Source organism: Polypterus senegalus, chromosome 9, assembly GCF_016835505.1.
Source record: "Polypterus senegalus isolate Bchr_013 chromosome 9, ASM1683550v1, whole genome shotgun sequence".
Classification (NCBI taxonomy): Eukaryota; Metazoa; Chordata; class Cladistia; order Polypteriformes; family Polypteridae; genus Polypterus; species Polypterus senegalus.
Window position 1 is genome coordinate 6,284,478 of NC_053162.1, and position 26,976 is coordinate 6,311,453.

The 26,976-nt window shown below is 38.4% G+C and overlaps 1 protein-coding gene across 3 annotated transcripts in view; it reads right to left on the reverse strand.

Moving 5' to 3' along the window:
• lhx3 (LIM homeobox 3) overlaps window positions 1-17,548 on the reverse strand; it is a 49,455-nt gene extending 31,907 nt beyond the window's left edge. The window contains exons 1-3 of one of the 3 annotated variants that reach the window (XM_039762639.1): window positions 17,316-17,548; window positions 2,749-2,920; window positions 1,911-2,113 (exon numbers count right to left, since the gene is read on the reverse strand). In XM_039762639.1, the coding sequence (XP_039618573.1) occupies window positions 1,911-2,113; window positions 2,749-2,920; window positions 17,316-17,385 (445 nt within the window). In that variant the 5' untranslated portion in view covers window positions 17,386-17,548. Of the gene's footprint in view, window positions 1-1,910; window positions 2,114-2,748; window positions 2,921-6,047; window positions 6,097-11,344; window positions 11,439-17,315 lie in introns of those variants that run through there. The other 2 variants (XM_039762638.1, XM_039762640.1) reach the window with 2 other exon arrangements.
• Window positions 17,549-26,976: the final 9,428 nt, after the last annotated feature.

Genomic DNA, 26,976 nt, shown 5'->3' on the forward strand with positions numbered 1-26,976 from the left:
CGTTTTTTCACATCTATCTATCTATTATATTAGTGCATTTCCTGTCTATGTATCTACCTGTGCCTTTCAAATCTACCTATGTAATGTTGCGATGACTGATGACTACTAAAAATTATATCTATCTATCATATAGTGCCTTTCACATCTATCTATCTTTTATATAGTGACTTTCCTATCTATTTATCTATCTAACTGTGTATCTATCTATCTATCTATTATACTACACAGCAGAGATCATATATCTTAGAAAATTTTAATGAACATACACTATGTTCACATATCTATGAAGCAGTTTAAGATAAATTATGCATAATTTGGCTCATAAATTATTTCACCATTTGGTCTGTTATATAGTGTCTTTCAAATCTATGTATGTAATGTTGTGATCCTGCCAACTATACTAAAAGTAATTATCTATCTATCTATCTATCTATCTATCTATCTATCTATCTATCTATCTATCTATCTATCTATCTATCTATCTATCTTTTATTTAGTGCCTTTCCTATTTGTCTGTCTATCTATCTGTCTATCTATCTATCAAACTACACTGCAGATATCATATATCTTAAAAATTTTAATGAACATACACTATATTCACATATCTGGGAGGTAGTTTAAGATAAATTATTAATTATGTGGGTCAAAAAATATTTCCTCATTTTCTATCTATCTATTATATAGTGCCTTTCACATCTATCTATCTATGTAATGTTGTGATCCTGCCGACTATACCAAAAGCATTATCTATCATATAGTGCCTTTCACATCTATCTATCTTTTATATAGTGCCTTTCCTATCTATTTATCTATCTGTCTATTAAACTGCACAGCAGATATCATATATCTTAGAAAATGTTAATGAACATACACTATGTTCACATATCTGTGAAGCAGTTTAAGATAAATGATGTATTATGTGGCTCATAAATTATTTCCTCATTTGCTCTCTGTCTATTATATAGTGCCTTTCAAATCTATCTATGAAATGTTGTGTTCTTGCCGACTAAACTAAAAGTAATTATCTATCTATCTATCTATCTGTCTTTTATTTAGTGCCTTTCCTATTTGTCTATCTTTCTATCTATCTATCAAACTACACTGCAGATATCATATATCTTAAAAATGTTAATGAGCATACACTATGTTCACATATCTGGGATGCAGTTTAAGATAAATTATGCATTAAGTGGGTCAAAAATTATTTCCTCATTTGCTATCTATCTATTATATAGTGCCTTTCATATCTATCTATGTAATGTTGTGATCCTGCCGACTATACTAAAAGCATTATCTATCATATAGTGCCTTTCACATCTATATATCTTTTATATAGCTGCCTTTCCTATCTATTTATCTATCTGTCTATCTATCTATTAAACTGCACAGCAGAGATCATATATCTTAGAACATTTTAATGAACATACACTATGTTCACATATAGGAAGCAGTTTAAGATAAATGATGTATTATTTGGCTCATAAATTATTTCCTCATTTGCTCTCTGTCTATTATATAGTGCCTTTCAAATCTATCTGTGTAATGTTGTGATCCTGCCGACTATACTAAAAGTAATATCTATCTATCTATCTTTTATTTAGTGCCTTTCCTATTTGTCTGTCTATCTATCTATCAAACTACACTGCAGATATCATATATCTTAAAACTTTTAATGAACATACACTATGTTCACATATCTGGGAGGCAGTTTAAGATAAATTATGCATTGTGTGGCTCGAAAATGATTTCCTCACTTGCTGCACAAATATTTTTAGCAGACAAGATTCGAAGGTGGCCCAACGCCCTAACCTAACCTTGTTTCACGGTTTCAGTAAAGTCCTTAAGACACTAAACAGTAATAAACAGTAAATGCCTGACTGCTATTCTGAAGTCCCCGGTGGTCTCCTCACCTCTCTGCTTGGCAGTCTCGTAGTCCGTCTTGCACACGAGCCGGCTGTCCTCCATCAGGTAGTACTCATCTCCCGTGGCGAGCTGCCGTTTGCAGACGATACACGCGAAGCAGTGCAGGTGGTAGACGAAGTCCTGGGCTCTTCTTACCACTTGAGTCGGGGGGATACCCTGCTGGCAGGCGGCGCATTTAGTCCCAAACCTCCTTCAAAGCACAAATGAGCATTGTTGTTATCGGCGGCAGAATGATGACAGTGAAAGTGACGACAAGCGTGCAAAATAATAATACAGTTAAGAATGCACCCTTATTTTATTAAATGCCATGGCGTGGCAGCCCTTTTGCTTCTATTGTGCTGTCTAGTATTAGATGCTTACTTACAGACCCCAATTTCAACATAAATGAAGCAGCGAGATACAAATAAGATAACAGTGTAAAACAATATCAAAACCCGTGTGCTCTAAATCAAATTAAACGGGGCATTAGATGAGCACCAAGAATATATGGAAAGTCATCAGCACCGGTTTGAATAAAGCTGGTAATGTGAATCGATACATTCATGTACACCAGTAATTACAGGGTGACTTTCTTCCTTTAAAGCATTTTTTGTGTTTTGTGTACGTAGACTTGGCACTAACGCAACACAACTCAGAACAAGATACAAAAAGAGAAGAAATGATTCCCGAATGGGTGACCTGCCGCTGGTCGATGTTGTGTAGGCCAGCAGTGGCAAAAAGGCAAACACTAAAAGAACAAAATTGACCAGGAGATCCACGTTGTTCTCGGCGCCCCCACAGCACGGGACCCTCCCACTAGCAGTCATCCCGGCGGGCGACACTCACTTGAAGAAGTCCTCCTTGCAGTAGACGCTCTCGCCCCTGCTGAAGCACTTGTCCGACAGAGGGGTTTGACAGTCGCTGCATTTCAAACACTTGCTGTGCCAATGCCGGTCGAGCACTTTCAGAATAAAGCGATCCACGATGTGTTGGTTACAGCCGGCGCACACGGGGATCTCTGGAACAGACAGGAGAGAAGAAGCCGCAGAATCAGAAAACCGCTGAAAGGCTTGTCCTTGCTTATTTCTCAGTTCTCGGGAACTTAATGTGACTACACCGAAAATAGTAATAATAATAACACATGAATACGAAAAAGAAGAAGAAAAAGAATCACCGCGACCTTCATCAGGAAACGCGTTTTCAGAAAAATAACAAGATGAACTCCTGCTAATAATAATAATAATAATAATAATAATAATAATAATAATAATAATAATAATAATAATGTGCTCATTACATTGAATTAACCCGTCGGCTGTGTGTGTATGAAGCACAAATTAAAATAATACCCAACATAAAACTGACACTCCGTGCGTTTCATTTGTTATTCTGCTCTCAAAGTCGTCATTTTATAGAGCTATGAATCTGAAATCCTCCTTCCCACCCTCTACTCTCTACGGTTTAGATCTCGCAGATCAACGGCTTTGTGACGTGAAGCGCAGCCCGCAATACACGGCGACAAGAGGGTCCTTAGAGTGACTATCGAGGACAGACAACTGAAATAGACAGAAAGGTTTAAACTGCATGTCGAGTGTAAGAAGTGAAGATTGTAGGAAGTGTGCCAAGCGGAACCAAGCGCAAGATGTCCTGCTGAAAATGTTCAGGCAATGATAAAGACAAAGCTAACTGTCCAGATAAAGGGGCACGTCCTGCTGCACATATTCAATGAAATGCCAGCATAAGACAAAACAGAAACAAACAAAAAAAAAAAACAAAAAAAAACGTCGTTTTCTTCTTCTTCTTCTTTTCAGTAGTGGCAGTAAGGTCAAAAGTAATGATGCCAATAAGAGTAAGAATCACATTCATGAGAACCGTTCACTGTTTAAAGAAATTCTCAATAGTTAGGCCTCTTTTTGGGATTTAGTATCTAAACGAAGACACTCAAAAGTCGACAAAAATAAATGAATCAATCATATTGTTATTAGTGCTACGACTGCTATACAGTTTATACGCAGCTACCATTTACTGAATTACGGCAACAGTAATTCATTTATATTAATTGTGTATTAAAACTTAACGACAACAAGAAAAACAGAAATAATAATAATAATAATAATAATAATAATAATACTGCAATGGACAAGTATAAATACAGCTTTACTTATACTTTTAAAGTACAAGAAACAATAATATTACATTACACCCGCGCTGTTTATTACGATTGACTACCAGGTTTATATACATGTTTGTGAAATAAAATGCAGAAACAACAACGACGAAAATAATATTACTTTATATTATTTTTGCTGCTACTACTACTTTGAATATTTTTACTTCACAAATAAATAATAAAACGCAGGTGCCATTTAATGAATTACAGCTACATTAAATAACAACATGTGTGCATTAAAACAAAAAGGGCCATTTATACATAATTCCGTACATGATTTATTTAAATATGTGTATTAAAATGCAGAAAAAATAATCATAATAATAATAATGACGTTGTAATGGACACGTTTAAAGTTTCACGAATGAATATTTAACATTACACCTTTTCTATTTACATACACAGTGCAGGTAATAATAATAATAATAATAATAATAATAATAATAATAAAGACACTGCGATGAGCGTTTAATTTAACATTACACATGCGCTATTATCGCAGTATTGACTACATGGCTTATTTTTCTTCTTTCTGTACTAATAATAATAATAACAACAACAGTGACACTGTAATGGACACTTTTAAAGTTTCACAAGTAAACATTTACCATTACGAATGTGCTTTGTACCATAATTACCAACATGTTTTATTTACTAAGATGTATAATAATAATAATAATAATAATAATAATAATAATAATAATAATAATAATAATAATAATAATACTAATAATAATAATAATGCAAAGTAACGCTATTAACGGAATCGTAAAGAATACTTTACATTGCCTGTCAAGTTCCAAATGCTTTTTCAGTCCTAAACGCGCCCACCTGTTCCTTAGGGGTCTCTTTCATGGAGTCCTCGCTAAAGCCAAGCATACCGATGAGCAGAAGGCGCACTAGTTGTCCTGGCGCCGGTAAAACCAGAAGTCTATTTTTTAGTCCTTATTTACAACAACAAGTATATTTATTCTAAAATGATTTAGACACAAATGCAGCAGGTGTGTCCAAACTATCTGTTGAAGTGAATCGCCTTCGCTGCTCAGAGTTCCCCTAAAAAGCAGCCGTTCTTGTAATTTTGGAGATGTCGCTGAAGCTCAGCGTCCGTTTAAATGCCGCGGATTGACTAAACAATGTTAAATTAATATTAGATGCTCAATTTCTCACCGTGATTTAATATCACATATATATAAGAAAGCCGCGATTACCTCTCATGGATTTATTTCCACGACATAACTTGCACATCACGACTAGTGCCGCACTTTTCCGTTTCGTAAAAGACGCGGTGGTTGCGGTCAGTTGTTTTCAAATAAACCACGCGGAGTATGAAGTTGTCTGCATATCTTCTTGGTGTTTGTACGTATTAAGATTCTATTCCGATCCGACTCCAGATAACCTCCGGCGTCATCATGTATAACCAGACAATATGCATACCTGATACTTTATATTAATATAAAAGTGCTACGCGTGCGTTTGAAGAAACAATCGAGTGTCATGAGACGTAGCCGCCCACAACGAATGAAAACAGCAGCATTGACTTGCCGGCTAAAGTGAGAGTCCAAGGTTGACAGCCCATATCTCCGAGCAATAACTCCAAAGCTGAAGACGACAAAAAGCACCATTCGATGTGAACGCTCCTAATTCAAAGCGACCAGCATCAGAAGCGTTTCGTTTGGTGCTGACGGGTCGAGCTAAATGCAGCGTTAACATGACCCTCCTATATTAGCATCTTAAAAAAAAAAACAATGAGGCTTTTTTCTGCCCGACAACGCCTAATCTGATCATCTAAGGCGCAAAACCATAATCTGAAAGGAATAAATTACTATAAACCCCCTCACCCAGAACATTCATAATAATAAAGTAATAATAACAGCCCCAGTCCCAGCCCCCATGCCCTCGGCAGTCGTGCTATCCAGAAAAAGACAGAAGAGCTCCGCCAGTGGCGAGTAGAGTCATCCTGAAAGCCCCATCTTACTTTGCATGGTACCCCTCGGTCGGAGCCCCTTCACACGATGTGCTGTAGCTTTGATATTCCTCTTGTTTTCGCGAGAAGGAGGAGGACAGCGTCGACTTTGATTCCTGCTCTCAAAGACCACCCCTTTAAGCTAATTGCATATGGAAGCGTGATTCCCCCCTTTACACGCTGCGCTCAGAATAAAAAAAAAAACAACTTGGTGATAAAAATCGTCCGCGAGCGCGCAGCACATGGCGTGTGGACACCGGGCGGCGACGGCGAGCTCACTGGATTCACGGGAGCCACCGGGCCAGCGAGGACTAATCGGTGCTCCTGTCCGCCGGGTGAACGACAGCGAGATCCATACTTAAAAAAAAAAAATGCCAGGGTATCATCGCTATATTTGACTTACAGTGAGTTTACTTGTGATGCGACTTAACAAATCACACGTCAATCGCTGTTTGGTTACACCCGGTCCGTAAATGACGCAATGGCAGGAGTCTAGGGAGTCTGAGGTTGCTTTCAATTTGGATCGCTGCCTTGTGCCCATCGGACCAGTCCACTGCACCCTCGGCCAGTTTGCTTCACGAGCGGGGATCAGATTCGCCGGGGGTCACTTAGAAGGTCGCAGGTGCCGCCCGAGTTTTAATGTGCAGCAATGCCGCTTAACCCAATCCAAGGCCACACGCAGGGCGACAGGTGGCCAAGGCAGGGAGGAGACCTCGAAAGGGCGAGGCAGAGGGTCCACTCACCCTCTGTAACACCCTGCAGTGGGCATCTGGGTATCGGCAGGAAAAAAAAAAGACCACCCTTGGGGATGTCGGAGGGAAACCGGAGAACCTGGGAGGAAAATCAATGGAATTACGGGGACAACGTGGAACGGACGTCAAGAAGCTCGACTCGGAGCAAGGGCGGTGAAGATGATGATGATGATGAGGATGAAATTATTTTTATACCATTATAATCTTTAATTCAATATTATTGAAGTTGTTGTTATTATGATCATAATCATCATTTATTATTATTGATGTTATTATAATTATCATCACCGTAATCTTTTTATTATTGTTATTATTAAAATAACCATTATTTGCTGCTATCATTGTTATTATTTGTATCATTATCATTAATTATTATTATAGTTGTTGTCATCTTTTTAATTATTGTTAATGTTATTATAATTATAATTTTCATCATCATATTCTTTTATTGTTGTTATTTTTATTATTTTTTATTGTGATTATCGTTATCATTGTTATAATTTTTATCATTATTATTTTTATCGTTATTATAATTTGTTATTATTGTTGTTATTGCTATTATTATTATCTTCATTATCCTTTTTTGTTATTGTTGTTATCATTACCTGAGAATTTATGACAGCGCTCTGCGCCGCCATTCTGCGATTAGCGTTACAGAAAAATAAATTGCACCGTTTTATCGTATCATTTATTATTGTAGCTGCTATTATTATCACCTTCATTACTTATTATTATTGTTGTTACTATTATCATTATAATCATCATCTTTAATTAATTTTATAATTATTGTTGTTATCTTTGCTATCATGATTGCGTATTATTATTATTATTATTATTATTATTGCTGCTGTTGTTGATAACGTCTTCCTCATCACCAGGCAGGTAATATGGCGTAGTGGTTAAGGCGTTGGACCTCACGGTTGGGGGCCACGGTGTGAGCAGATCTCTTCACTTGCCTGCCTGAGCTCCACTTAGAAAAAAAACAAAAGAAATATTACCAATTGTACCGCAAATGCCTTGAATAAAGGCGACATCCAAATAAGTAATGGTAGTATTAGTATTAATACACAGTCCAAAGACATGCAGGTTAGGTGCATTGGCGATTCTAAATTGTCCCTGGTGTGTGCTTGGTGTGTGTGTGCCCTGTGGTGGGCTGGCACCCCTGCCCGGGGTTTGTTTCCTGCCTTGTGCCCTGTGTTGTCTGGGATTGGCCATCCTAACTCGCCTGTGTTAGGATATAGCGGGTTCGATAATGGATGGGTGGATGGATGGATACTCCACTTTCCTCTCATTATTTCCAGCAGCAGTCTTCGAGGCTGTGAGATAAACTGGCGTCTCAAATGCGAGTCTTTATTGAGAGTTCCTGCGTGTGGTTTGCCCGCGATGAGCTGAAACTCCGTTCAGGACTGGGATTTTATTTTTCTTTTTGAGGATGAGAAACGAAACAAGATTTTATTTTTCCATGCCTATGAGAGACATACCGACTTATTCAAAAGATAAGGTGGCGAAAGCGGAACATGCCATGCCTATCTCTATTTTAATGTATGAATCAAACCTTGAAAAGAAGCATCATTTTCCTTTTGTGTGGTGTGCGGGTCTTTCATCAAAAAATAATGGCGAGGTCTCTTCAGCGGCCCGCCTGTAGACTGGCGAGCAAAGTTAACTTTTTGAACAGATGCACGGGATCCGCCATTATTTATTTACTACGTGAAAACCGAGAAGAGAAAATCCTCGCATTGAAGATTCGCCGAGCCTCTGTGCCGCTCGCTGTTCATTGTACAACTTTGTGAACTCCTTTTGGTGACCCGGGGGTCTCCAAAGACAGGTGTGTGCTTTCAAGTGATACCACTACCCCCAGATCACCCCCATTCTAGTTTTTTTTTTTTAATACAGTTATTTACGGTAGCAATCACAGTGAAGACGTACATAAAGTAAATAATCATCATGATCATCTGATGCCCACTTAATACAGTCCGAAAGCTCAACCTGCACGCTTAAAATCAAAAACTCCAGAGTGGTTCTTCATAGCGACGGTTCCCAAAAAAAAAAAAACATCCACATGAAAGTTTCAGAAAAAATTGCATTTATTTATATTTCTTACATACGTGACGGGTTCCATAAATAGTCACAAAAAACATCAAGAGACTGGTGAAATCCCAGTGTGTGTCTGATTTTAAAGGACTCTCGCTGCCTGCAAGAACACGAGCCGAGTTCAAGTTTTAATGGTCTGCCAGTAAGCTGCTGTAGTCTGCTGCATGTTCGACATTTCTGTTCTGTGCACAAAACCCAGCGATCCAAGTTCATGTGCAATTAAACCCCCCAAAGAATAAAACGGATGTCACGCAAAGGATCAACGAGGAAACACACGACTCAGTAAAATGGCATTTTATTATTAGGTAGTGTGGGTAGAAAACAGGGACCGACCGTGGACGAGTTCATCACACGATAAATCATCATCATCATCATCATCCTTTATGATTCGTGCTTTCATGCTTTTAAATGTTTTAAAATTAAGGGAATTCCCTAAATGTGTGACCAACACACATGAAAGCTCAGTTTCTCATACAAGCCTATTTGAAAAATATGAAATGGCTCCGTTATACTTTCATGGAAGAGCAAAACCGACAAAAACACCCGTCAGATTTATTTTAACACAAACTGAGGCTTTCTGTTTTCTTCGATTATTTTTTAAGCTCGTTCCCGTAGTACAGAATGAGCAGGAGCCCAAAACTAAAACGGGACAGCACAAGACAGGGATTGCTTTTAATAATAGGCTTATATATATGACAAAGCATCAAATAATATAAAAACCTAAATAATATAGATAGACATAAAAGGCGTTACAGATATTTGTTTTAAATTGCAAAAATAGTCCTATATGAAAGGTACTACTAGATAGATAGATAGATAGATAGATAGATAGATAGATAGATAGATAGATAGATAAAAGGCACTATATAATAGATAGATAGATAGATAGATAAAAGGCACTATATAATAGATAGATAGATAGATAGATGAAAGGCACTATATAATAGATAGATAGATATATAGATAGATAGATAGATAGATGAAAGGCACTATATAATATATTGATAGATAGATAGATGAAAGGCACTATATAATAGATAGATAGATAGATAGATAGATAGATAGATAGATAGATAGATAGATGAAAGGCACTATATAATAGATAGATAGATAGATAGATAGATAGATAGATAGATAGATAGATGAAAGGCACTATATAATAGATAGATAGATAGATAGATAGATAGATAGATAGATAGATAGATAGATAGATATGTTCTGGTATTCCATATTCTGTACATCACAATGATGAAGCACAAGTTAGTGTGAATTATTCAGAACTTTACAAATTAAAGCCCTTGTCACATTAATCAATTAACTTTTCCAGCAATTTTCTGATGTAGCCTATGGTCTCTTTCTGTTTGATTAAAGAGTACCTTTAAAATCAGACGCCCATAGTTCTGTTATCGTCTACTCGTGGGTATTCATGGCACCTGTAAAGGCCATGTCCGCGGTTTTTTTGAGTGCCCCCCATTTACATATTGTCATGTTAACCCCTCGTACTGCGCCGGCTCCCGCAGGCTGCACGAATGTGACATGTCCATAGATTTCCGGTCATGTGTTCTTTGTCCAGCGTAATCGGCTTTTTGGATTTAAACGTTTTTTAAAAGTTTGTTTTTTTTTTTAGCCTAAATGGTTGTTGCTTTTTTGAACAAAAATGGATCCCCTAGGACATCTCTCTGTAGAAGCAGTTTTATTTTTTTATTTTTAAGCGTGCAGACCGACAGGGTAGCCTTACATTTCCCAGCCATGCGGAGGATTATCAGTCACCGATTTTACCGAATCGCTACATGTGAGTGAACATTTTATCCTACATTTTTTCCCGTTGAATTAACTGGCATGGTGACTGCGTACCCAGTGATGTGTTGGTGCCCTGTCCAGGCTTACCCTGAGCAGGTCCAGTAGATGAATACATGCATGGGTATCGTTGAATTATTTCCAAACAATATAAAATGGCACACAAATATATCAGAGGATTAATTAAAGTTCACCCGGGGCCTGATATTTTATAGTTTCAATTTACGACTTGAATTAGGTTCATTTGAGAATGGATTTAGGAACATTTTCTTAAAAAACTAATCAAGGTTCGAACATTGTTTGTTAAATTTTAAAACGGCACTTAACAAAAATTAAACCACTTTCATAATTTTAAAACAAAAAAGCAGTTTCCCTTAGTGAAAGTTGCTAGGAGTGGTCAAAAAACTAAAGTAATTAAAAATATATTCAGATATTAAACAGATAAATAAGGAGTTTGCAAAAGAATCCGTTAAGCCTGGATCGTTTTAGTTATACGAATTGGATCTGAATTCAAATTTTAAAAAGCGCCCCCGGCTTTTGCTAAGCTTTAGTGCCAACATCGTTTTAAAAAGGAGGCCGTCGCCCTTCAATGAAGTCCTAATCAGATGTCGCACTTGACAGCCGAGGTGACGGCTGCTCGCACTTGTTCGGGACACAAGCAGACTCTACCTTTGCGGAGATCTTCGTTCTGGGCTAACAGGGCGAACAGCATGTCCGTACTTGGTGCTTCTTTCACCGAGCCAATGTCGTTAAGAGCATCCATCTCGCATGATATGTGCATCCGACGGGAAAGCCACAGGGGACTCCAGCTGCACAAAACGACCCTCCTCAGGTCCTCGTACTCGGCTGCTATTCCTATGACGAGCGTCCAGAATGCAGAACAGCCAGGCGCTCGAATGTCCCACCGGAGAGCGCGCTTTCCGTCTCCTTAAATCCTGTGCGCGTCGCCTTTGGAAGGAGGACGGAGATGGAATATCAGCACCGACAAAGAGCGAGCGCAGGGGACTCCTTCTCTCAAAGACTCTCGGGACCGGGGGCTGAGGCCAAGACGCAATCCGACACTTTCATGGAAACTGGAGTAAATATGAATTAGGCCAGAAAGGGAGTCGAGGAAAAGGTCATAACGAGCTGCGTCTGGGCGCAATCCACTGCTGTTTTTGTAAAAGTTGTGTCACTTTGTGATTGAAGAATTGAGAACCTTTGGCATTTTTACGCTTTATAAATCGACAGTTGACAGACAGCAGCTAGTTTCAGAAAACAAGGGCGAGGCAGGAAGACACAAACTAAACACACGCACGCCTATCGACGTGACTATCTATACTGCATGTATATATCGTATTTTCTTTGCCTTATTTAATCAATACACGTGTCCTTTTCCGAAATGAAATATCCAAACATCTATCTCTTCAACCCATTTGTACATACACTGGAATATTGAGCAAATCGTTTAGCTCGGTCTGTATTCCAGGAAAAGCGGTGGAGAAAATGGCACGAGATATACAGGCATATACACAGTGGATACTTACAAAGCGCTTCGGATAAAAGAAAATGCGTGTAATAAATTATTAATGTTAATAGTAATAGCAGTGTTGGCTTTGTTTTGGACTGACGTCTGTCCCAGGGTTTGTTACTATTAAGTGCCAAGTGCCGCCAGGCTGGGCTCCAGCATCCCGCCACGCTAAATTGTTTATTATTATTTATTATTATTATTATTATTATTAGTGGTGGTCGTAGTAATTAATATTGGCTTTGTTATAATCTGGCTCCCAAACCAGGGATTGTTACTATCAAGTTTTAAATTCCGTCTGCAAGCTCAGGCTTCCCGCAGCCCCAAATGGATTACGCCGATCTGAAAATGTTTATTATTAATTATAATTAATTATAATTAATTATTATTATTATTATTATTATTATTAGTGGTGGTGGTGGTGTTGGTAGACGTAGTAGTGTTGGCTTTGTTATGACATGGCTCCCATTCCCGGGTTTGATAAAAATTCCAAGTGCTGCTTGTTAAACCTCCTGCGGCCCCAATTGGATTATGGCGGTTTGAAATTTTGTATTATTATTATTATTATTATTAGTAGTAGTAGTAGTAGTAGTATAGTATCAGCCGCATACTGGCTGTCTTATAGACTGGCGCCAGATCCATGCATTGTCCCGGACTTTTTTGACCCAAAGTGCGCGGCATTTTTCCGATATCTTGTTTTTTTTTGTTTTTTTTTTATTCATTTTATTTTTTCATAGAAGGCTCAAAATGAGCAAAACGCGGCTCAGAATTTCTTTCGTCATGAAGTGTCTTGAGAAAGACGTCATTACTAAAGTGAACTAAAGCGCTGTGCTCTTTTTAGGATTCCGAATTCTTTTTAATACAACGTAACGTTCTTGTCTTCTGTGTAATATTGGTGTTCAGTGCCCTTTATATATGAAGACGGGTGAGCCTTTTTAAGAAATAAGAGCGTTTTAAAGGTTTTAATTGTGGACTCTTAAGACAGCACAATTTGAATATGAATGTTAACCATTTATTTCACGTCTGTATGGGGTGATTTTTCACATCGTTAAATCAAAAACTGTGCTAGAATAAGATCAATCCTGAATATATAGAAATGCCCAGATTAATACCCCTTTGTGGAATTTAATGAAGTTGGATCACAAATACAAAAACAACTCAAACCGAGACCACCATGCAGCTATGGAAATGACTGACTGGCTGGTGGATGGATGGATACGACACTCTGCTGCTGCAAATTATAATTATTATCTTTAAATAAATCATATTATTGTTAAAAGAAGGGTAAATCATAAGACCCAGGACGAGGCTTTTCGCTTTCTTTACTTCTTTCCATCTTCTTCTCCCTTCCCACCGCCTCTCCTCCGTCTCTCCTGTTCTCTCCCATTCAGGCTAAACTCTGACATTTCTATTTACAAGAAGAAGAAAAAAAAACCTCAATCAATAAGCAGAGTACTTTCAAAATAATGAAATTCACACATCTACGCTACTGAGCTTCTTTATATTTACAGCTTAATCGCGCATCCCTGTTTTTATTATCATGCAAGTTCCTGCTCTCTCCAGCCCTTTTTATCTTTTCTAAAAACGAAAAACCGATTAAAGAATAAAACGGACATCATCACCCCGTGCAGATATGGGACTGGGGGGTGTGCGGGGCCGGCCGGGTCAACGTCCCCGTTTGTCAGCGCGGTGGTCTGCTTGTTAATGTCTACATTTCTCATTTTGTCAAATATCTTCTCGGTGGAGGCCGAAGTGTGCGAGACGCGGTTTGACTTGAACATCAAGCCGTGTCCGTGCAGCGACTTCTAAAAGACAACTGTTTACTTTGGAAAGATCTGCGGTTCAATAAAACGTTAAGTGAGGGAACACCCCGAGACATTTTATTGACACTGATCTTTAGCGCAAAAGGCCATCTTGGGAAATCAAGCGTAGTGCCACCGAGGATGTTTTTCCTCTGATGAATTCAAAATCAATGCCCCATTTGCCTGCGTTTTCAGAGTATATGAAACACATTTTGGTGAAAGGTGCGCGATGCTTCAATGTTCTTTTCCTACTTTTAGGCTTTAATAATACTTTTTTATGTCTTATTGATCGGGGCTCTTTGGAAAAGGCACGCGACAGTAATGGAATAAAATGGGCGACGTTGATGACCAACAAAATAAAATAAAGGTCACCTGTTGGGGGAGCGCCTTGATCCTAATGGGCTTTATATGAATCTTAGTACATTAGAAAAATAACATAATACAGTAAAATAAACGGGAAGTGCGCTACTTGTGTGCGATTAGAAGAAAGAGGCTCTTCACGTATTTTATAAGGTCACATTTAAATTCAAAATGGCCCAAGTCTGTTTGTGGAAAACTCGCCCTCGAGCTCGAGTTTTAGACCGCAAAACTGTTTTATTATTTAATGTTATTAAACAATAACGCATAAACAAAGCACAAGATAGATAAATAGATGACTGACCTAAAAACCTAAATAAAATAGACAGATAGATATGGAAGGCGTTAAATGACAGATACTGTATATAACATCACTTTTACATAGTAATAAGAGGTCGATATGAAAGGCGATAGATAGATAGATAGATAGATAGATAGATAGATGAAAGGCACTATATAATAGATAGATAGATAGATGAAAGGCACTATATGCAAGATTGTCCGCATACAACAAAAAGCAAAAGACTAAACTGAAAGGCATTATAAAATACACGTTTTACTAGTCAGTTTTTATTCTCTCTGATGTGAAAGTCACTAAGTAGAGTAATATACATAGATCATTAAACAGAAAGGCGCTATATAATGCAAATGTTAAATAGCTAACAATTATTCTCATTTCATAGACCAATGGGAAAGGCACTTAATATTATTAATACAGACAGAAATATAAGTAAAGAGAAAGTCGCTATATAATAAGCATTTTAAATAACTATTTTTACTCTTATTTCAAAGAAAAGGGGATAAATAGATTAGAATAGAAATATAAACACATTGAAAAGCGCTATAAAACACGAATTTAAATATTTCCATTTTCTAAATAGTTGGGTAAAGTCACTAAGTATATTAGTACGGATAAAAAGAGAAATAAGAGAAAGGCGCTACATACGCGCATTTACATTGTTATTTTTTATTTTCATGTCATAAACAGGCAATGAATTGAGTAATATAGAGAGAAAGATAAATAAATAAAAAGACGATATATAAGATAGAAAATCAATGTATAACAAGAAATCAAGGATGAAGTTGAAAGGCACTATATAATTAATTTTAATTTAAACGCCTGATTTTTAATTTCATTCCGTATTCGGGAAAGGTAAATAAGTATGGTGTTGACTGAGAGGTAGATAAATAAAAATGAGTTATATGATATTGTAAATGTTTTTTTATAAAACGTTTTTGACGTTTTTTAATTTGATAAATTGAATACTATTTTTGTTTGGTCTAATAAAGGTCATTTTTAAATTAAATAAAATACAGATAGATAGATAGATAGATAGATAGATAGATAGATAGATAGATAGATAGATAGATAGATAGATAGATAGAGTACAAGAAATAAGACTCATTTTAAATGCGCTATATAATATATATTTAAATAGTTATTTCATATCTTTGTTAAGTAGACGAGAAAGGCATTAAATATATTAGTACAGTAGTACAGAAAGAAAGATTAATAAACAGAAAGAGCGCTCTATGACTTTTTTTTATAGAAATGGATTATTTGAAGGAATTTTATCATACGGAAATTGTTTTGGTTATAAAATTTGATCTAATAAACTTAATTTTAAAAATAATTAAAATACGAAAGAGAAATCGTATGTACAATAAGTAGACCAGGCACTATAAAAGGTACTACATATAACATTATACGATGTGAAATGCACTATATAATAGATAGATAGATAGATAGATAGATTCTTTGTTTAACATCTAAAGCCAACAAATTGAGCGCTAAGTGTAATCTTTGAACTAGTTTTTGGTCACTTAATGATTGTCGCACAATTAGCAGGACATTTGCCAAAACAGAAAAATGCCGCCAAGCTCGTTGCTGTGACAAGACTGCGGTATCCTTTCCTTAAATATTCCAGCTCTAGCATGTTAGTGTATGTTGATCTCAATGTAACAAATAGCGAAAAATATCGACGGGTCGCACGGGTACATCGCAGTGACTGTGTTGCCCCTATTCGCTTTTCTTTTTAACTTTCTATTTATTTATTTATTTATTTATTTACTATTTCCGTGCATTCCCCTTAGATGAATATTTTATTTTTCCTCAGATCTTCACCATGTTTGCAGAAGGTTTGCATTTTTAATGAATGCCTTCGAGTTATCGACGGCGGTCGCTGGACACACCAACGAGGGCATCGCCGTGTCACCCCGGGGTTTAGGAGTGTCGAGGTGGTCTACGCGTGACAGAAGTGAATGATGGTGTGAAATGACAGCACGCGCTTTACATCTGTTCATGTCATCCACTAACAATGAGCGCCATTACGTATTCATAACGTCTGCTGCCAGCGGGAGTGAACGCTGCTGTTCGAAAAAGTGGAGCTCAGCAATAACAAAATGGTCAAAACGTTGACAAGAAAACTGGCAACTTGAAAACGGTACATGAAAACGATAGCAGAGCATAAATATGAACGAAAGAAATTTCCAAAAGGTAAAAATGTTTACCACGTACTTGTTGATAATATGACAAGCCTTGAAAATATTCACACATTAAAGTAAGAAATAAAGCATAAAAGTGAATGAGCTGCTATAGCCGTGTGATTTATTAATTTTAAACAACCCAAGGCATGCTGGGTGGGGATGATAGTCTCAAACTAGAACCCTAGTCAATGTGGTTAACATGTTTATTATTCATAAGCGCTTTAAAAAATGTTTTATGGTTTTATATCTGGCTGATGCAGCCCGTTGCTTTATATGTCGCTGTCTCGCACAAAATCGGCGTTCTAAATGTAGGCATATGAACTTCTTGTTCTTTTCAATTATTCTCCCCGATGGCTAACAAATAAAAGTATCCATTAAAATCAGCAGGTAGCATTTCACAGCAAATTACAAGTGTCGACGGAATGTTAAACGGCGTGACATTTCAATCAGACACGGCAGCCTGCGACACAAACTATGAAGTTCTTACCTTGACTGGACGCGTACCGTGGAAACCCTGCCGCTGTCTGTGCGCTGGATCCTGGGTGCTCCAGTAACATCGTGAATTAAATTAATTAAATATAATATCTACATATATAGGTAGGAAGACCAATTCGTCGAAGTTTAACTAGAACAGATTTCCCACTCTTAATGGTTTGGTGACAACCGAGAGGCTTTTAAGTCGGGGAAAACAAACAGTATTGAGATGTCAAAACGTTACAAATCAAAGCAGAGAGAAAGAGCAGCAAGAACGGAGGCATCAACTTTATAACTGAAAATGAAAAGCAGAAGCCCCGAGTGACAATTAACTGTGTCAGCTGACCCCGGGCTGCTCTTTAACATAACAAAGCTGCTGAAGTCAACGGCAGTGCGGCGGAGGCTCTGCCCTGTCCAGGGTGCTGATTTAAAGAGCGACGCGATGCCACAAGCGCGCCAGCCCACGCCGCCTTTTCTTCTGGCCGAGTCGCGTACTGCACACTCACACACACACGCACGTGTCCGGCTGTGAGCGCACACAATGGGAGCTCAGCCGGAGTCGCGTCCCCACTTTGTCGGGATGCAAATTCCCCTTTTGAATCAATTGCTTCCCTTTTGTTCCCCAATGAAGGGCTGCAACAAAAGTGCGAATTGTTCTTTCTGTCACTCAATTGTCTACCGTCGTGTTTTATTTTTATAGATTTAGGGACAGAAAACGACGGTTCTTGAGAACACTTGTTTAGGCGAAGGGAGAGCTAATCTGTCAGCGACAGCTACGCGATGTGAAGAAATCTCAACGGAGGTCACTTGGGAACTAACGAACTGTGCGACAATTAAAGAACGTTCTTTATTTTGCAAACCCCGAGCTCTGCTTCTTATGTTCTTATTTAAACGTCCTTATAGCTTTATTTTCATTTTTTATCTAGCATAACCGATTATGCCTATTACATTATCTGATAACTTTCAGGCATTGCGTCCCGTTTAATACTTTTAATATAACAACATTTCCCGTTTTGTGGGACACGAAACTCCAAGGGGGGCGCCGTTCGATAGCTTCACGTGTCCCGGTTTGAGTCTTTGAAAATCCGAGTCACCCTAATTAAGAGAAAAGTAAATGTCAAATGAAAATCACCAACTGAACCTTCTGGGCTGCCATTCCGCTCTGCAGCTGAGGTGGTCCTTTGGTGGTCCTTTAGCTTTCGCTGCTTCACCTCTGATGGCACTTGTGTCGATTGTGTTGTATGCGCGATTTGTCTCGAAGTTGTCTGTTTGAGGGGGCTGCTTATATCTCTTTATGACAAATTAGCACTTGTGCTCAATAGACTCGATTCTAATTTTTGGAATTTCTATATCAAGAAAAAAATTAAAAAGGAATGTTTGCTTTGCACCTTTTCGTTACGTCAAAACGAGATGGCCGTTTTAAAAACACATAAAAATGAGCTGACCATCGATGCTTTATTAACGTTGAAGGAAGTCCTTCAAAGGTGATTGAAAACTGAACTTGCCATATAATTAATCGATCGGAAATATTTTCAGAAATCTCGGGTGTAAATGATGTGTGATGTTGTACAAAAATGAATGTTTAGTACTAAAGTGTGAGTAAAAAAAACTCGAAAGTTGCAAACGTTTTAATAATGGAATATGCCTGTTAATATGACTGCATTTATCTTTTTAAACAATGGTCTGTTCAATTTGTTTAATCTGTCTATTGCTTTATGTATTATATCGTGCCTTTCCTACATATCTGTCTGTTATACAGTGTCTTCATGATCTATTTTATAGGTCAATTTAATACATACAGTATCTATTATATAGTGTCCTTCCTTTCTGTATAGTCCTTTCCATATATATCTGTCTATCCATCTATAATATAGTACCTGACATACATATCTATCTGTTATATAGTGTCTTTCCTTTTTATATCTCCTATCTTCCTTTCATTCGTACAGTTTCTATTATTTAGCGCCTTTCCTCTCGATCTAAATATCTATCATATAGTGCTTTCCTCCTCTAACTGTCTTTCTATGTATTATTATAGTATCTTTCATACATAAAATATCCATTTATTAAAAACAATACAATTTATTTTTGTGTTCCGCAAAGGGCTTTAAATGGCCCTGCTTTTTGCCAGCTCCCCAGCCTTAACTCTCTAAGAAGACAAGGAAAAAAGTCCCCAAAAAATCCCTTGTAGGGCAAAAAAATGGAAGAAACCTCGGGAAAGGCAATTCGAAGGGAGACCCCCTTTCCAGGTAGGTTGGGCGTGCAGTGGGTGTCAAAACAAGGGGGGGAATACAACATAATAACACAGAACAGAAGACAAGTCATCCTCAATACAATACGACAGTACAATAGATGCAAGAGTAGCCAAGTATATAGTGTATCTCCTATCTATCTATTTTATAACTCCTTTCACACATGCAATATTATTTATTATATAGTGCCTTTCACAAATGTTTTATCTATTATTATAATATTATAGCGCCTTTCATCTCTATGTCTAGCTATTATATAGCGCCTTTTATATCTATCTATTTTATACTTCATTTGAAATATACCGTACCGTATCCATTTATTATATAGTGCCTTTCACACATGTATTATCTATTATTATAATATTATACCGCCTTTCATCTCTATGTCTAGCTATTATATCATTTCATATCTATCTATATTGTATCTATTTTATACTTAATTTCATACATACAGTATCTTTTATATAGCGTCTTTCATATCTATCTCTCTATCTATTTATCTATGTCTATGCCTTTATCTAAAACCTTGACCACTTCTAACGTGGCTAATTTTCAAGTCTGTATTACCTTGAATTGCGTTCAAACACTCATTTCCGAGTCCATTTTCTGATCGATTATCTCGGCAGGCCAATACACGCACGTGTGTGTGTTTGCGTGTATTATTATTTCAATAAGGATGTTAATGTGATTAAATATTAACAAATAAGCAGACAGAAAATTATGAATGTATAAAACGGAGACCACCCACAGAGGAGTCCGTCTATACATCGACTCCATCTGCGGCTCTCCCATTACTTTAAACTGACAACGTAAGTAACATTATCCGCCATCTGAACTTTTGCTTGTTATTTATTCTAAAATGACTTTTCTTTTGTTACATGGTGATTAAATATTAAGTTAAGAGGTACTAAAATTGAAAAGCCCAGGAGATGTAGAACCTCTCTCTCTCTCTCTCTCTCTCTCTCTCTCTCTCTCTCTCTCTCTCTCTCTCTCTTTATATAAAGTATGAGGATATAAACATCCGCGCACCCACCCACAGACACTCGTCCGCACTGCCGCCCCCTTCCCAGTTCTCCGCACCGACTAAATGTGCGATTGGCTCTTCAGAAGATTTCAGTTCCCTAATCCCCCTTCATTTGTGCTCTGCTCTCTTGTATAAAAACGGCATTAAAAATTCCACGCGCACGTGCCAAAGACCGCGAGGCTGGCATTTCAACTGAGCTGCGGCTGCTGTGGCGGCCACTCCAGGGACGCGTTAACGTGCTGACGAGTTAATTGATTGTTTGAAGGACTAGAACTTCGCTTAAGGAAGGTGATGTTTGCCACTGGCTGATTTTGACATGACTGAAAGATTAAAAAACAATCATAAAACGAAGGGCGTTAAACCTGTGGACCCCAGCGTTTCTTAATATGCAGCTTATGACTTTTACTTATTTTACATCGTTCTTCTCTTTACCCCTTTATTACACAAGGCCAAGAAAACTCAAATATAAAACCATTATGCATCAAAAATTTCGAAAAGACGGACATACAACAAAAATAATTAAGAGAATGTCTTGAATAACACAGAAAATGAACTTTTTAAACTTAAAGAAGCTGACGAGTCCTTCCTGGTTTGGTGGTCGCAGACCGGAGATTCGGAGTTCGGGACACATACTATTTACAATCTTGTAATATTTCAATCTTTTTAGAATGGTCTCCTTTCTTTTGCTTATTGCAGGGTCAGAAATGACAAAAAAAAAAAAATAAAATAAAATAGAAAATGAATATTTTTTTTTAAGGTTCAGGTTTTTTGATCCCACGAACTCGTGTGCTATAAATTCAGAAGTTGAATACTAAGAAAATACCTAAATACAACATGCTACAAATTAATCATTTAAAGGAGTGTGAAAGAAGTTTCATGTACATGTCAAAAAAAAAAAAATTCAGCAAAAACATTGCATTTTACATATCTGGGGTGGGCGGCACGGTGGCGCAGTGGGGAGCGCTGCTGCCTCGCAGTTAGGAAACCTGGATTCACTTCCCGGGTCCTCCCTGCGTGGAGTTTCCGTGTTGTCTGCGTGGGTTTCTTCCGGTTTCCCCCCAAAGACATGCAGGTAAGGTGGTTGTGTGTGTCCTGCGGTGGGTTGGCACCCTGCCCAGGAATCGGTTCCGGCACTGTATTGGCTCCGGCAGACCCCCGTGACACTGGGGGTTGGAAAATGGATGGATATCTGGGGTCAAATCTCAGCCAGTGGAGGACTAAAGTAAAATGACCTTATTTTATAGGAGTGTGGAGTGTTATACTGTATATTAAAGAGGTAGAGTGTCAAGGTCTTTCCCTTCCCAGCGCTGGGGTGAAAGTAAAATCTGCCGTCCACTCTCTTTTAAAGATAAGGGTTCATAAATGGCTCCTAACTGGGTGCTGTGGTTCCTCCTAGAGCCAGAAATAACCATTTCATTCTGTTAGGGTTTCTTTGTACACAAAATTGTCTCTTTGGGCTTTAAAAAGCTTCCTAATTTGAGGACCAAACAGAAATCTTTCATGTCTAGTGGTCTACCCAGTGGGATACGACAGTGGCAGACCTACAACTTAGTCCTGAAGTGTTATGGGGGTCCTCTCGCAACCATCAATGAGGTCTTGGGTAACGACACTGTTATCTTCTTCAACAGAGCAGTTCCACAGCAGATCACTACAAATATTTTTTTTAAAAATATAACCACAACATATTGGGGTTCTGAAACCCCCTTCTCATGCAGTAGACACCCCAAATTGTTAAGCAATGTGGACTAAAGTCGCTTCTGGGGTCCCTGAAGTAAAAGCTTCATTAAGTTCATAGGAGATTCACCCCAGGATAGGAACAGATCCATGCTTAGCCTTCATTATGTAGAGAGAGTCCGTTCAACATTGGGGACCAATTGGCATTTCACGTAAGACGGAGCCTGTTAACGTCCAAAGGTAACATTTTAAATAAACCTTCAAATGGATGGTTCTTTAGGGAAGCGGGGTCCCCCTAAGTTTTTTTAAGCTAAGACCCTCCAAAATGTTGTACCAGCAGGTCAAGCCCAATCCCACCCCACTGCCACCCCACCGCTGTGAAGCTGGGTATGATCTTGGATCTCGGGTTTCTGCCGACAGCCTTCCCACTTCTTCATTCTGGATAACAGCAGACGTATCCTTCAAAGCTAATGCTTAGCGAGAGAAGATTATTAAATCATTTGTGACCGGGGTACTCAACCTTATTTCTTGCCACCAATAATGAATTGAAATGTTTTTAAGTGTATCACCATTTGTTTTGTTAATCTTAAATTGTTATATTTAACTGTAGGTGCGTCTAGAAGTGAAATTTTGTTAACCCCTGACTCTAGTATCACATTTGAGAATTTTAACAAGGAATTATTGTGGTCTGTGCTTTTTCATTTTCCACGCATACGCCACATGCTTTTTAATTACTGTGATGTTAACACATTAGTGTGACTTGATAGAAGCCCACTGTTTCTCAACCTTTAAGTATTTGCAACTCGAGTTTTCAGAACCGTTTTAATCGCGCCTCCCTAGCGTTTTTTTGAAAGGAGCCCACTAATAGCAATTTGTTCTTTTTTAGTTAATGATATATCACAGATGCATATTTTATTATACCTACTTAACTTTTATCGACATTTATCTAACTCTATATTAATTCTTCTAGTATCAGAATGTAGTTTAAGTTCATTTGTTTTGGTTTCAATAGATGGATTTTTCATATTTTCGATTCTTGTTTTCTTTTTATCACATCTTTGCGCCACCGAGGGGGCCCACCCCACAGATATGAGGGATAAAATGCCTTTCAATATGTTACATTTACAAAAAGTATGAAGTTACATGGGAATGAGATTCCGCAGACTGTTTGCTTTTGTCCTATTTTGGTGTCAGCAGAGCCGGTTCTGGGATTTTTGCTGCCGTAGGTGAAGTTGTAAATGGTGTCCTGCCACCCCCTGTGCTTTGAGAGGAATCATCACGACCAGAGCTGAAACACTGAGACCAGCAGACAGGAAAGTACGTAGGACCTCAAATTCACAACCTGAGCACGTCGAGTTATGGCAACATCTGTTTGCAAGACTGTCTCAGAATAATGCAATCTTGAGGGGTGCCATTCCAGAAAATACGTAGGAATGGGGCTGTCGAAATAGTCGTTATTTATTGCTTTTAACACTTTTCTAAAGAATAAAAAAAAGTTACTGGTGAAACTGTTTAATAATGACTATGGATAGATAGATAGATAGATAGATAGATAGATAGATAGATAGATAGATAGATAGATAGATAGATAGATAGATAGATAGATAGATGTGAAAGGCACTATATAATAGATAGATAGATAGATAGATAGATAGATAGATAGATAGATAGATAGATAGATGTGAAAGGCACTATATAATAGATAGATAGATAGATAGATAGATAGATAGATAGATAGATAGATCAGGGGCACCCACACTTTTTCAGCTTGCGAGCTACTTTTAAAATGACCAAGTCGATATGATCTACTTACATTGAAAATTATATATATACCTGTATATATAGTGGTAGATAAGGGGCGCTCTCGCTCCCTTGAACCCCTGTCCACGACTCCAAACACCAAGTAAAAGTCCTCAAATCGACTTTATTTAATCGTCACAGTGCACAAAGCACACTCTTCTCCACAATACTCATATACTACACAATAATCACTAACAAACCAATCCTCCAGCTCCCAGACGCATTGCCACCCTTCCACTCAGCTCAGCTGGCCGTCTGGGAGCTCCCACAGTCCTTTTATATTCCCTGACCCGGAAGTGTTCTCAATCTCCAGTCCATGTGATCCTCAATCACTTCCGGGTCAGGTAAAAGTTCTTTTCTTCACCCTAGAAGCCCGTCGCTCTTCCTATGACGAACGTCCGGGTCATAGGGCACAAATGAGTCTTTGGTCCTCCCTACAGCTCCCTCTTGCGGCCCCTGAGGTATCCAGCAGGGCTGAGGATAAAAACTACATCGTCCACGATTCCCTGCTGGTCTTTGTGGCACCTCCATACTGCAGGGAGGGCTCCATCTGGCAGCCTGGGGGTATTGGCCGGGATGATAAGCCGGCCAAATATCACAATATATATATATATATATATATATATACACATACTTACATACACACAGAGCATTCAAAGTCTGAATCACAATCTGATTGTATGGGTGATTACCTACCAGGTAACGTGTGTAGTTGGTCTGCAAGTTGGCAGACATCCGTCACAGGTGCCCTCTCAGTTTCAAGAAGCAGATCATAGAATGTTACACAGTTAACTGTCAAATAATGTAAAGAGTACGCGACACGTGTTTAGCCCTATTTCGGGCTCATCAGGCGTACACACTCCACTGCACCCCTCATCGGGGAACAAACCTCGGCCGTCAGACAAACAAACTTCGATTGTGACATTATGAGAAAAAAATCCTCTTCCAATTCCACATCCAGCCCATACCCTCCCTAAACAATTTTTTTTTAATCCCTCCTGTAGTCGATACAAATTGGAAGGCTAACTAGACCACAGCCGTCGCTCACGCGTTTGATCGTGCGTGCGGGATGACGAGTGTGTTCAAAAGAGAAGAGATCTCAGACTGGCCGCCCTGTATGTCAATCAAGTGTCAATGCCATAGGGAGGATATATGATAGACTAACGTTTAAAAAAAATTTTTTTTTGAATGCAATGCGATCTACCTGCACTACCTTTGCGATCTACCGGTCAATCGCGATCGACGCATTGGGCACCCCTGAGACTGATAGATATCAATATATACACATACGGTAGACCCCCGCGAAGTTGCGGTTCAGAGTTTGCAGCCTCAGTCATTCACAGATTTTTCCTTAGAACCTAACTAATAATTGTTAGCGGAAACCACAAATATCCTCCTCAATGTTTTTATGGCTTTTTTTGTGGCAATACCGTACTGTAGACAGAACACAAAGCAACCATAAAGAAAAACGTGGCTTATGATGGTGAAAGTAGCCAATCCGAGAGCATTATTCATTTCTCCTTGCTGCTGATTGGCTGCTGCCTTGTGACACATTTCCAGCAGATGCAGCCCAGCATTTCCACATCATAACACTTTAGCGCGTGTAGCTCTCTCGAGTGTTTCGCTGAGCGCTCTTGTGTTTTTCGTTTTATTCTTCTTAAAGTCCTAAGATGGCGCCCAAATGCCCTGCACCTTCTAAGGCTTCTGGCAATGAACCTAAGCATTAGAAAAAGTTTAAGACACTCCAGGAGAAGGTTGAACTAATGAATTTGCTCCAGGAACTAAACTGTTATGCCACAGTAGCCACTTGAGGAGCTGTAAATCCTCTGCTTTGCTGTGCAGTCGTTATCTCCATTACATACCTTCATTATACTGCAAAGCTAATTCATCATCATCCTTAATCAATATCATTCATTATTAGCGAGTACCTATACATTTTACTGTATTTTTATTAAATTATTACGTATTTACCCTACTTATAGCAAAGAAAATTTGCTTGCATGAATAGCAGTACATATAGCGGTAACATCAGTATTTTACATTCTAGTATTGCAGGAGACATAGCAGTACAGGAGTGTACAGTTTACGGGTTTACCTTTACATTCCTCTTTTTAGGTAATGTATTAAGCTGAGGTTGAAATGAAATTAAAGTGTTTTGGGGGCATGTTTAGGGTTTAAACTATAATAATAGGCATTTATAGGCATATTTTTAAACTTATCCAAAATTCACAGTTTTTCATAATTTGTGGGTGCTCTTGGAATGTAACCCCTGAAATTCACACATATATATACATGCCCACATATTATAGACAGTATGTATGTGTATATATATATATATATATATATATATATATACTGTGAAGGATGGCCAGCCATATATTCCGGACCACACCTCCAAGCCTCCAGATGGAGTCTTCCCAGCGGCATAGAGGTTCCCCGAATTCCAGCAGAGCATCATGGACATTGCAGTTTTTATGAACAGCCCTGCTGGATACCATGGGGGCCACCAGGAGCCGCTATAGGCAGGCTTGGGGAGTACTACGGGCCCCATAACCCGGAAGTACGTCCTGATCACGTGAATAGTAGGAACGACGTACTTGCGGGTGAAGAAAAAGACTTTGTGTCCGACCTGGAAGTGATAAGGAATCTCATGGACTGTAGGGTGGACTCACTTCCGGGTCAGGAGATATAAAAGGACTGTGGGAAGTCCCAGACGCTGAGCTGAGCTGGGAGGAAGAGTGGCTAAGTGTCTGGGAGTTGGAGGATTGATTGTTATTATTATTGTTGTAGTATTGATTATTTAATGAGTAGTGTGGAGTGAAGGGTGCTTGGTGCACATAATTATTATAATAAAAATAGTAATTATTGGACTTTTACCTGGTGTTTGGTGTTGTACCTGAGGGTTCAAGGGAGCAATAGCGCCC